This window comes from Paramisgurnus dabryanus, chromosome 13 (genome assembly GCF_030506205.2).
Source record: "Paramisgurnus dabryanus chromosome 13, PD_genome_1.1, whole genome shotgun sequence".
NCBI lineage: Eukaryota > Metazoa > Chordata > Actinopteri > Cypriniformes > Cobitidae > Paramisgurnus > Paramisgurnus dabryanus.
Genome location: NC_133349.1, coordinates 14060909 through 14074549, shown reverse-complemented (window position 1 = coordinate 14074549; position 13641 = coordinate 14060909). Strand labels below are relative to the sequence as shown.

The window sequence follows — 13641 nt, the reverse complement described above, 5'->3', positions numbered from 1 at the left end:
TTAATAAATAAATAAATAAATGGAATGAAAGTTAAACCTGGTTTATCTCTAGTTTTTTCTCTGACCGTCTATTAGTATTTAAATGACCCCACCATATTTAATGAAAACTAAATCCAAACAAAATCTATGCCCTACCATGCTGAAGTCCTGAATTTCATATTGCTTCTACTTATTTTGGATCGCTAGATGGCGCCAAATAGCTATTTTACCTTGCGCTAATATAAAATGAGCAACAGAGATTTAAGAGGCGGAGCTGTGTCCAACACTTATCCCATTGTACCTTTAAATGATGCACTATTTCATAGGACAACCATTTAAATCATAGTGAACGTTATTGAGTGCTGCCATTTGATTCCATGATCCACCGCAATACCTCATCCAGAGTGAAACTCGTGCCGAATGAATTCCCGCTTCTCGGCACAAGATGGCGCCCGCGCAGCTCTTTCGGCGTACTGTGTCAAAATTAGCTCACTTGCTTTATTCATACCTTAAAGTGCGCAGTTAGTTAAGTAATGTAGACAACAGTAAACGAATGGTCCAATTTCCCTGGTCAAATAGTTCCTCGAATTTATGTACCCTGTGTGACACATTAAACATCTGCATGCACAAAATTCAAACACAATTTAAATGTATTTCAAAAGAAACATTAATAAGCATATCAAGCAATATATTCGTCTATCTCGTATCGCACACAATTTAAATTTATTTCAAAAGAAACATTATTAAGCAATATATATTCGTCTATATCGTATCGTCTATCTCAGTGGTTCTTTACGCCGTACGCCTCCCCAATCACCCCCCCCCCCCAAATAAATTCATGACATAAAACAATCTCTTGAATGAAACAAAACATATTAAATAATACATTGTAGTGATGCTGGTTAGTACCACTGATCTATATAAATGACTGGATTGCGCATAGAACGCTTGACGTAACTGCGTGAGGTGACGCCAGCACAGAGTTCGAGCCGCCATCTTGGTATACCCGTCATTGACTTCCATTCAAAATCATGATCAAAATTTACCCGCTTTACAGCGTATCAGTTACACAAGGTTAATTTTTAGGATATGTGTACGTTAATTATTTGATAATTCTGGTGTTATTTGCAATGTTTATCTTTTAATCGGGCAGGATAATGGATTTATAAAAAAACCGTTAAGGTGAGTGTGTGTTGCATTTGTTAATGACACGGGTATAAATAAAGTTTTGTTTGACATTCAGCTACACTGTGACGGTCAGCGTTATTTCTCTAAATAAGTTTAGGTAACTTGTAAGTTTAGATAACATTATTACAAAACTAGCAAATTATTGCATACACATACGGTACAAAGTATGATTATTTATTTAGATTTCAGAATGAGCACGTTTATTGTCATTAATACTAAATATGCTGCGGTCTGTCTGCTGATCTGATACTGTAATAAAGATGAATGTATAATAACTGTTTAAAACGCAAAATGTACAACTTTCAGTAAGTAACTATTTACATGCTTTGGACGTTTGTGTTGTAATAATGTACAGGGTAACTTCACATATAAAAACGAAGACGAGTAAAGTGATGTTTTATCATTAAAATCTGATAACGTCCATTGATTTAATAGAACGTTTGGGTATACCAACATGGCGGCGCGGTGGCTTCACAAGTGTGACGTCATGCGCAATCCAGTCATTTATATAGATCAGTGGTTAGTACCCTTTTTTATTACACAGAATTTACGCTAAATTAATATATTTATATTTTTAAAAGCAGTTACAACATAAACAAAGGCTTACGTGAAATAATCTAACTTATTAGGCATAATTAAACCGTTTATATCGATTTATGTTATTTATCAATTATCATAATTGATCATTTCACAATAATAAAAATATATACGTAATTAGTAAATATTAAAATATACTACAAGTTGTTATATAGTTTAATATGTGCAGCAACCGTCAAGAATTGTTTAACTTTGTTGTTTTTCCAGTACACTTTTCATTGTATGTTGAGCTTTTTTTCGTTTTCTTTTGTTAAGACAATTGTTGGAGATTGGTTTAATTTCACCTGTTTTACAGGAAGACACCTGCTTTAAGGTTTAGGGGGTGGGACTTTAAAAAGTTGTGGGAGGTATTGTCGTGTCTATATTTTTCATTCCAGAAGCTTGCATGAAGAAAGCTGTGTGTGTATAAACAAAGATGTGAGAAAGAACCAGTCAGTCAACCAGGTTAACTCGGGCCGTAACAGCCTGAAGCAATGATGTCTTATTTGGTTTTGATGAATCTCTTTCTGATGGTCTCTTGGTTGAAGGAAGTGACTGAAGCCACTCTGACAAAACCTAGCTTTCCAGAATCCACGGCTCCAGGAGACATCATCATCGGAGGGCTTTTTCCCATCCATGAGGTGGTGGAGGATATCAACATGAACGTATACAGCATCTCACCACCCCAGCGTTCTAACTGCAGCAGGTGAGTGTTCACTGTAAAGGATTCAGCCATAAAGCTCTAATAAATGGAGATTGGGCGTTCATATTTTTTTCAGATATTATAGTTGGTCAACTAGAATCTTGATTTATATTTTATTTTAAGGGTCCAAGTTTCAAATTTTCACTTATTTCTAGTCATTGCAACATTGCAAACTAAAATCTGAAGGATGTACGTTGAGTCACCTTTGCACAATGTTGTTTCTCTCCAGACTTTACGCAAGAGGTCTAACTCAGCCCTTAGTTATGATTCATGCTGTGGAAGTTGCCAACAGATCGCCTATGTTGAGAAATTTGAACATTACTCTTGGATACCGCATTCAAGACACATGTTCTGATGTTACCACTGCACTTTGGGCCGTCCAGGATTTTACACGGTCATCCTCAGCCTGTGATGTAGCGACAAACTCTTCTCTAGATGCCAAACCCACCATGGCTATAATTGGGACCTCTTCTTCTGAAATCTCCATTGCTGTTGCCAGGGAACTTAACCTTCTACTAATTCCACAGGTAAGCTCTTTTGTTTCAGTAAAGCTCCGAAAAAAACTACCCTGAGGTATTACGATTCATTCACTTGTCATCTGTGTACCTGTTGCAGATTAGTTACGCATCGACAGCCATCATTCTGAGCGACAAAAGTCGTTTTCCTGCTTTCATGAGGACTGTCCCCAGTGATGAGTACCAGACCAGGGCCATGGTCAAACTGTTGAAGGACAGGAAATGGAACTGGGTTGGAATTATTACTACAGACGGAGACTACGGGCGTTCTGCTATGGAAAGCTTTGTTGCCCAGGCCGCACAGGAGGGAATTTGCGTTGCTTTCAAGCAAATCCTACCCGACTCGCTTGCGGATAAACAAAAACTTAACACCTCGATCAACAAGACGGTGAACACCATTGTCAATAACCCTAAAGTTAAAGTGGTGGTCTCCTTTGCTAAATCTTCTCAAATGAAAGACTTATTCAAGGGTTTGTATGGTAAAGTTTTTGATAGGAGGGTGTGGGTGGCCAGCGATAATTGGTCGACTGCTACAAATATTCTTGAAGAAGTGAATCTCACAGATATCGGAGATGTACTTGGGTTTACCTTCAAGAGTGGAAATGTTACATCGTTCAAACAGTTTCTTAAGGATTTACAGTTTGAGGATGAAGAAATTATGCATTCACTTCTGAAAGAGTTTTTAAAAGATCCGAATGTAGGAAATATTACAGTGGCCGTACAGAAACTCCTAGAAAATACTAATCCGGAGATAGTTTTTAGCATTCAGCTGGCTGTCACTGTTGTTGCAAAAGCTGTGGCTGAACTATGTGGGAAACGCCAATGCAAGAATGCAACAGATATCTATCCCTGGCAGGTACTTTACCTCAACGTTAGCCAAATTAAAACTCAAATTCTTTTAAATGTTTATATTTTTCAGAAAAGTATTAACACATCACAAATGTTTTGTTTTTTTGTTTTCAGTTCCTTGAACAGATGAAAAACATCACCATTGAGATGGAGGGGGTGAATTACAAGTTCAGTACAAGCGGCGAGATTAATTTGGGATATGATGTCTTGTTGTGGCAAAAAAATGAATTGAAAACTGTTAAAATTGCTGAATACGATATAATCACTGCCAGTTTCACCTATATACACCAGAATCTAAGTGCTTTTGAGGTGATATGTCTGTATTATATACTACTTATAATGATAGTTTTAGAGTTGTATATACTGTAGTATCTTAATAACTCTTTTTCTTCTCAGAATGTGATATCAAAATGCTCAAACAGCTGTCAGCCAGGGGAGATTAAGAAGACAGCCGAAGGTCAACACACTTGCTGTTACGAATGCATCAGTTGCTCAGAAAACTATTACTCCAACAACACAGGCAAGTTCCTATATAAAAAAGTATTAGTCCACCACCACCAGCTTTGTTGTTTTAGCAAAGTTTTAATGTCCATTCATATTTATTTTTCACTCTTTTATTAAGCTACAAACAGAAAATACAGTATATGTACACAAAATTAAAAACAGTCTAAAATATATTAAAAACATATTATATATTATTTATCAATTTTTTCAGTGTTAATAATTTAATATTAAAAACAATGATCTCCTTACATTACACTATGTGATCCTGGCTGTGGAAACCCAGCTAGTCTTTTTAGCACTTTACAGTTTTGCGTATTAAAGATATATATGTAAATAGATATTTACAGGTGATGGTCATATAATTAGAATATTATCAAAAAGTTGATTTATTTTACTAATTCCATTCAAAAACTGAAACTTGTATATTATATTCATTCATTACACACAGACTGATATATTTCAAATGTTTATTTATTTTAATTTTGACATCCCACATTCAGTATTTCAGAAAATTTGAATATTACTTAAGACCAATACAAAGAAAGTATTTTTAGAAATCTGAGCCAACAGAAAAATATGGACATGAAAAGTATGAGCATGTACAGCACTCGATACTTCGTTGGAGCTCCTTTTTCCTGAATTACTGCAGCAATGTGGCGTGGCACGGAGTCTATTACTCTGTGGCACTCTGCTCAAGTGTTTTGAGAGCCCAGGTTGCTCTGATACTGGCCTTCAGCTCTTCTGCATTGTTGGGTCTGTTATATCGCATCTTCCAATACCCCATAGATAGGGGTTAAAGTCAGGGGAGTTTGCTGGCCAATTAAGAACAGGGATACCATGGTCCTTAAATCAGGTTCTGGTAGCTTTGGCACTGTGTGCAGGTGCCAAGTTCTGTTGGAAAATGAAATCTGCATCTCCATAAAGTTGGTTCAGCAGCGTGAAGCATGAAGTGCTCTAAAACTTCCTGGTATATGATTGCATTGACCTTGGACCTCAGAAAACACAGTGGACCAACACCAGCAGATGACATGGCACCCCAAACCATCACTCACTGTGGAAACTTTACACTGGACCTCAAGCAATGTGGATTGTGTGCCTTTCCACTTTTATTCCAGACTCTGGGACCCTGATTTCCATAGGAAATGCTAAATTTACTTTCATCAGAGAACATAACTTTGGACCACTCGGCAGCAGCCCAGTCCTTTTTGTCTTTAGCCCACTTCTGAAGCTGTCTGTTGTTCAAGAGTGGCTTGACACAAGGAATGCGACAGCTGAAACCCGTCTCTTGCATACGTCCGTGCATAATGGTTCTTGAAGCACTGACTCCAGCTGCAGTCCAATCTTTGTGAATCTCCCCCACGTTTTGAATGGGTTTTGTTTGATAATCCTCTCCACTGTATGGTTATCCCTATTGCTTGTACACTTTTTTCTACCACATCTTTTCCTTCCCTTCGCCTCTCTAAGACACAGAGCTCTGTGAACAGCCAGCCTCTTTTGCAATGACCTTTTGTGTCTTGCCCTCCTTGTGCGAAGGTGTCAGTGGTCGTCTTTTGGACAACTGTGAAGTCAGCAGTTTTCCCCATGATTGTGTAGCCTACAGAAGCAGACTGAGAGACCATTTAAATGCCTTTGCAGGTGTTTTGAGTTAATAAGCTGATTAGAGTCTGGCACCAGCTGTTTTTAACAATATTCAAATTTTCTGAGAAACTGAATTTGAGATTTTCCTTAGTTGTCAGTTATAATCATTAAAATGAAAAGAAATAAACATTTGAAATATATCAGTCTGTGTGTAATGAATGAATATAATATACAAGTTTCACTTTTTGAATGGATTTAGTGAAATTAATAAACTTTCTGATGATATTCTAATTATATGTCCAGCACCTGTATGTAAAAACATTCTGTGAAAATAAAACAGCTTTTAACAGTCTGTATACAGTAAATATATACACCTCAATACGACTTTTCTTTGTAATTATGGCTTAAAATTCAATGTTCGGATTGCATTTCAATGTTAAGCCTATTTTATCTCAACATATAAATAAATTCTTCACTATTGCATTTCAGACATGGTCCAGTGCTACTCATGTAAAACAGACGAGTGGTCAGACCCTCGAAGCTCCAAGTGTAACCCCAAGACTTATGAGTACTTTGAGTGGAATAGTGGGTTAGCTATAGTGCTCTTAACCTTGGCTGCTTTGGGCGTCCTCTTCCTCTTCTTGATCTCTGCAATCTTCATCTATCAGAGGAACTCTCCTGTGGTAAAGGCAGCAGGTGGACCTCTCTGTCATCTGATTCTTGTTTCCCTTCTGGGAAGTTTCGTCAGCGTTGTCTTCTTTGTGGGTGAACCGTGCAACATGACGTGTAAGGTGAGGCAGGTGGTCTTCGGCCTGAGCTTCACGCTCTGTGTCTCATGCATTTTGGTCAAGTCTTTGAAGATCCTTCTGGCTTTTCAAATGAACTTGGAGTTAAGGGAGCATCCGACCAGTCTTTACAAGCCGTACGTGATCATCTGTGTCTGCACGGGGGTGCAGGTCATCATTTGCACCGTTTGGCTGACCTTGCACAGCCCTTATAAAGACAAGGTGCCTAACCCCAAAGTCATTCTGATAAAGTGTAACGAGGGCTCAGACGTGGCATTTGGGGTCATGCTGGCATACATCATTTTATTGGCACTAGTGTGTTTCAGTTTCGCTTACAAAGGCAGGAAACTTCCGCAGAAATACAACGAAGCAAAGTTCATTACGTTCGGTATGCTCATTTATCTCATGGCCTGTGTTATTTTTATACCTGTGCACGTTACCACAAGTGGCAAATACTTACCAGCTGTGGAGATGGTGGTTATTCTTATATCCAACTATGGAATATTGAGCTGCCACTTCTTGCCGAAATGTTACATAATCATTTTTAAAAAAGAGCACAATACCAGAGATGCTTTTCTGAAAAATGTATACGAATATTCCTGCAGAAGTGCTGAAAACATCAGGGGTTTAAGTGAAACTAAGCCAGTCTATATCATATCCAATTCTCAACTTGTAGCTGCTGACAATGAACCTCATGTTTCTGCACAAAAAGAAAAACAAACAGTGACTTAAATGTAAACAATGCCAGGAATAAAAAGATCGGCGGTCCACCATCAGATATAAAATATGAGATGTTGGCATCTAGATCAAGAAAAGACTATGATCCCATACGGTTGATGTTTAATATGAATAATGCAAAAAAATCATTGCTTTGTGTGTTTATACTGTATATAATAACTGTTTTAATTTTAGTATAGCTAAATAAATGTTTAAAAACACTGAATCACAACCTGTCATATTCCGTCATTAAACTAAACCTTGTTGTTATTTGAAGCTGTATTAATTAAAACCATTTAAATAATTCTTACCATGTATGTGAAATCCAGGCTAAAGTCTCATAATCCAAATATGAGATTAGAGTTTGATTTCCATCATTGATTTCACATTTCAATTTTCGACATAGCGTTACTCAGTCAATATAAAAGATATGAAGGTTATATTTCCTCAGAATTTTCTTTACATTATGCATGATGATTTTATGTAGTAAACAGCGTATTACAAAAATATGTATATATTGTTTATTACAAGTAATGTGTACAAATGTGTAAATAATTTCACAATGCATCTCAAACGACTGCTTAAGATTATTTTTTCATTAAACATCCAAACAAAATGTGCCAATTTACTCACTAGACATGTATTAAATATTTCTTGTACTGGCAGTCAGGGATCAAAAATGAGTTCAGAAATACATATCAAGTTCAATAGAATAATCATAACAAAGAAAATATAATGTTTCCTGTTAGACCAAACTTGCATTTTTAATCAATCCACAAGCATCAGTATGTTGCAGGCAGCATATCCTCCCAGACACCTGCCTAGTGTCAAATTACTCATCTTTATTATTTTTTTGCTCATTTCTCTCTCCATATGTCATAACGACTTTCTTTGCCACAGGCCTAATGCTTCAGTGACACTATGAGAGTCCCAGCGGCCATTTATTCACAATACTTCATCATCACACTTGTGACTGTGTGTTGAGAACTGTCACAAACCCTTTTATTAGACACAAACATCCAGTAACCTAAACACTGTGCAATAAGGTTGTATTTGATAACATTTCTTAATGCATTAGCTAACATGAACTAATTGTGAACAATACTTCTATATCATTTATTATTTTTAGTTTATGCTTGTTTATGCAAAACATGTTTTGTTATAACTGTTAACATTAGTTAATTCACTGAACTAACATGAATTACTGTATTGACATTAACTAAAATTAAAAAAGATGAATAAATACTGATAAACAATTGTAAGTTCATATCAGCCACAGTAATGCATTTATTGGCATGTGTATACATTACTATACATTTAATGTAGTCCAGGGTTTCAGTTTCATAGGCATTTCTTTTTTAGAGGTATTGCTTTACATGGATTCTAGTTCAATACACCTTCTAAAATATAGAGATGAACTTATAATACATTGAACTGCATTAAAGACATGGGGCCCTATTTTAACGATCTGAAACGCAAGTGCGAAGCGCAATGCGCAAGTGACTTTGTGGGCGGATCTTGGGCGCTGTTGCTATTTTCCCGGCGGGAGAAATAACTCTTGCGCCAGGCGCAAATCAATAAGGGGTTGGTCTGAAGTAGGTTCATTATTCATAGGTGTGGTTTGGGCGTAACGTCAAATAAACCAATCAGAACGCTATCCAACATTTCCTTTAAATGCAAGGGCGCAAGTTCCATGGCGGGTTGCTATTATTATGGCGGATTTACCAGGCGCACGCCAGGAGCGGTTCACAGCCGAGGAGACAGACGTTCTTGTAAGAGCAGTCAAAGACAGAGAAATTGTTTTGTATAGGGATAGGAGAATCCCGCCCAAATCAGCGTAGATTAAACAGGCGTGAGAGGAAATAGCCACATTTGTCTCATCAGCTGGCATCCCCATCGTTGCGCCAAGTATTACAATGATGTCAGGAGACGGGGGAATCCCAAGCTTGCCAGCATAAATCGGGCACGCCGTGTAACGGGAGGTGGATCTACCTCTACACAGATCTGCGTCCACCCTCACCGCTGAAAGGGTTTGGGGGCTTTGAAATCGGACCCAAGAAACGCAAGCAAGGTCCAACCCCAAAGTACACTTACAAATCAAGTTCATATACATTAAGGTTTCTTATGAAAATATTTTCATCTTTATTTGCATGAGAATTTTTTAACGCAGCCACACAATAAATAAAAACTATCACCACAATGCTCACCACTATGATTTCCCTTATCTCATGTGTTAATATTTTTTATTGTATCAATTTATGATTTGCAAAAATAACTGTTGCATCGGTGTAGATTAGATGCAAAGTGTGTGCACGTTGTGCACGCTATATTATGGTCAAGCATGCGCCCTTAAAATAGCATAATGAACCACGCGCAACGCGCCACTGACTTTAGACTAGTTTTTTTTGGTCAGTGGCGCAATTGTTTTTTGAAACTGCAAAATAGCATCAGGGATGGTTTGCGCCGGAACATGCCTCCTTTTTTGCGCTGAACCGCCCAGGGAGCGCAAGTTCATTCCCTAGTTTGCCGACGTGCGTCTGTGGGGGGAAAAACCCGCTGTGCGCCGGTGCAAAATAAGAATGATACATGCGTCACTGACAAAGTCCATTGCGCTGGGTGCAAGATAGGGCCCAAAGTGTGAATGCTGTTTTTAGCAGCCATAGACTTAAGTATCAAATGTCACAAAGTGTGAGAAAAATCCAACTTGAAATTTAAGAAGGGGGCGCAAACATGCAACATCTGAGCAACATAAATTTTGCAGCGGTTGTCTTAAGAAAGCTGATGAGTCAATGCTTCATTGTTATTTGTGTGTAACGCCAACCCTGACAGCAATGAGAGCAGACAGTGGGTGATTATTGCCAATGGCATGCCTTCTTCAGTTTTACAGTTTCCACGGTTTTCCCCTCTTCAAACTTGCATGTCCAGTTTTTGTCACCTGAACGCTCTTATTTTCCCCTCACTAAACGATAATATTACACAAAAATGTGTGGATTTACAACTATTTACCTGTCGGCTGATGTTATAGTTCACGATCCCATAGTTAAATATTTGTTGAGACATATCTGAGATGATCTGCAAACATACAATCCCAAAGAACATGTAAATTAAAACCCAGGAGTGTTTGAAAACATGTTCATCAAAGGAAGTCACAGAAACTAAAACAAGATGGTTATGGACAATGTGAAGTTCAACAACTGTGGATCCAATTGCAGTTTGGAATTTTCTTTCTTTCTTTTTTTTACATAAATATGAGATTAAGAATATATGACTAAATATTAAGTTTTTAAATATCAGTCAACAAGTATTGTTCAGATTGTGTCATATCAACTTATTTTCTTTATAGTAAAGAATGTACAATAAAGAGTACAAGAGTTACAAGAATATAATTTATGATACATTTTTAATGTCATGGCATTTTAAATATTACTTTACTTTTTTATGAGATGTTTAAAACAAATAATTTTTTTTTACCTATCACAGAAAACCTTTTAAACTTCCCAGACAGTATATTTAATTGTTTAGACACCATTGAAAAGTCTTCATAGCTCATGTGGATTTCCAAAGAAGCAAAACAGACGTAAATCTTCATCTGTTATCTGTTATGACACAACTCTTATATTTGTCAAGATGGTCACACTTGCTTGCAACCCTACCAGGAGATGAATCAGATGACATGAAAGAAAACAGCGACGTTTGATGTCTGCCCTTTAACCGCCACTTATGTCATTGAGGTTTACGTCAAGAAGAGAAATAAGAGCCAAACCACTTTTTCATCCCAGTACGCCTGATATCTGAATGTGTAACAGAACATTTTATTTGCCTGTTTATTTATTTTTCTACACAGTTTCACACAATATCAACATTTGTCCTTGAGGAAAGTGATGACCTCCTCTATACTGTAAATTTGTACCAATGATAACACAAATGCAAAAAGCAACCCAAACTTAGAAAACATTGTACAAATATGAGAAATACTACAAAACTATACACAATTGAATGTGCTTAAGAAAGTTTCATGATACATTATCAGTGGTTTGTAAATATATGGACTTCCCATTGTTATAATTCTTATTTATCTGGATCAATGTTAAACAATTACAGGTATGGGTGAAACGAGGAAGTAAATATTTGCCAGCAATTTTCTGCCATACAGGTTTATATTACAAAAGTAATTTCCTTGCCAGTAAATTCAATTGAGGTGTTTAAAAAAGAAAGGAAATAAACGAGAATTCACGAGTTCACACTTACATATAATTTATAGAGTAATTTAGAATGCGTGTTTGGCGTGCTGTCCGGGGGAGGGCTTCGAGCTCGGACTTGGCCCGAACCCAGAGTACCCCCCCTGTGTAAGTGGTTTTTAGAACTAGAATTGTGGAGAAGGGGTGGTGGTGGGATGCTACAAACTGTCAATGGATCGAGGTAAGACTGCTGAGTCTATATGTACCCTCTCATGGTTAATTGCTGAGTGTTTCCACCTGTGTATAATTGCTGAGTGCTTCCACCTGTGATTAATTATCTGAACGTGCTCCTCCCGAACTTTGTTAATAAAACATCATTTAGACAAAAAAGAAATGTAAGTAGGGGCCAATCAAGGAAAAGCTTACATTTTACAACATAACACAGTCATAAAAAATTAGTATTTTTCACTGGACATCACGCAAAAACATTCCCTTGTGTCTTGAATGTATATAACATAAAATTACTATTTAATCTGAGCATTTTCTATAATGTGTCAAACGTTAAATAAATCAAAATTAAAACCAGTGGCAAAACAAACATGTTCTGGTGAGATCAGAAACAACCCAATGTAATACTTTTCAATATGATAATGATATACTAATGTAATCTGGGTGATCATGTGAAACACTCTTAAATAACTGCATACAACGTTTTAAAGGACGCTTTATTAGCATCAGCAAAGCGGGTGACAGGGGAACGGTCTGCTCGCTGGTTTCTGAACAGCTGGACCGTGCAGACCAGTTACTTTGAACAGCACAATAAATACACTTCTGTATCAGAGGTCTGGCTATTCTAGTAAATGTCACATGAAAATAAATAGTGTGCAAGAGGCACGGCGTGCCCTCAGGATACATGCTTGTTTGTTAACAAACATGGGACAAGCAGTATGTGTGATGACACGCAGTCAAATCAATCCAAATACATTCTTTGTCTCGCCAAACACCATGTCAGACCATTGTGCTTTATGCCACACATATCCATTTGCAAAGAAGCATGTATACTCCACACGAGAAGAGAAATGTCAGAGCTGAAGGCTGGGCGCTTGTCCCACACGATTGCCGATTGACGAGGTAGCTTCACATTTCTGAAGGGACATGGAGTAAAGTTTACCTAACAGAACACCAGTGCCAATGTCTAATAATAACAACAAGAAGAACAATAAAAGCTGGAGGTTTTTTAAAGTTTTTTTAAAAGCAATCTCCGTTTGCAGATGGGCAAGTTGTAAATGGAAAATGTATTGGATCACTGTGGGGTCTGCATCATTTCTGGTGAGAGCAGCTATAAGGTGCTCTGTTTCTGGAGTAAAACCTGCGCTACAGAGAGGAGGGGGAGTCTCCAGGCAGGATGGATGGAGAAAACAAGGCCTGAAAGCTTGGCCAGCAGCAAAGATTTCATTGGTGCCTCTGCGTGCTGAAAATATACTGCCCCTGATTCTGATTAACTTGCAGAACGATGCTGGCGTCTTCCTTCTCCACCTCAAAGTAGTGCTCGATCAGGTCAAAAGTCTTTTGGTAAATACGGTTCTCATGGCTCTGCAAGAACTCAATCTTGTCCAAAGAGGGACATTGACAGTCAGTTACACATTTATAGAGCGAATTCCAATTTATCCCAATTGTGATCCATTTGGTCAAACTAAATATAGATATTTTGGACCTCACTTTGTGTAAAGGGAAAAGAAAAAGGGGCTGAACTTGCACACAAAGCAGTTCAAAAACCTCTATTATGTCACTGTGTGATGATGCATTGCATTCACTGAAATGAATTTTATTATTATTACTGTCATCCACAGTCAAACAAACAAAACACTGGTGCTGGGTTTTCATGAGTCACACAGAGATAAAAAGCTCATGTTGATTAGCATAACCCCTACTGCCATCTTGTGGAGGTCCTATAAGTGCAGTTGGCTGGAACCCTGACTAATATGAAACTGCAGGATCCAAATATAAAATCTACCAGGCACCAGCTAAAATATCCATGATAGCACTTCATATAATGTTAGCATAGAGTT

At 37.5% G+C, this 13641-nt stretch overlaps 1 protein-coding gene across 1 annotated transcript; it reads left to right on the top strand.

Annotated features, from left to right (window-relative positions):
* The first annotated feature begins 2040 nt into the window (after positions 1 to 2040).
* LOC135789284 (G-protein coupled receptor family C group 6 member A-like) lies at positions 2041 to 7880 on the top strand. The gene is made up of 6 exons (XM_065299062.2): positions 2041 to 2449; positions 2676 to 2973; positions 3062 to 3817; positions 3925 to 4119; positions 4207 to 4330; positions 6382 to 7880. The coding sequence occupies exons 1-6, from the start codon at positions 2238 to 2240 to the stop codon at positions 7407 to 7409; spliced, it is 2613 nt and encodes an 870-aa protein (XP_065155134.1). The 5' UTR covers positions 2041 to 2237; the 3' UTR covers positions 7410 to 7880.
* Positions 7881 to 13641: the final 5761 nt, after the last annotated feature.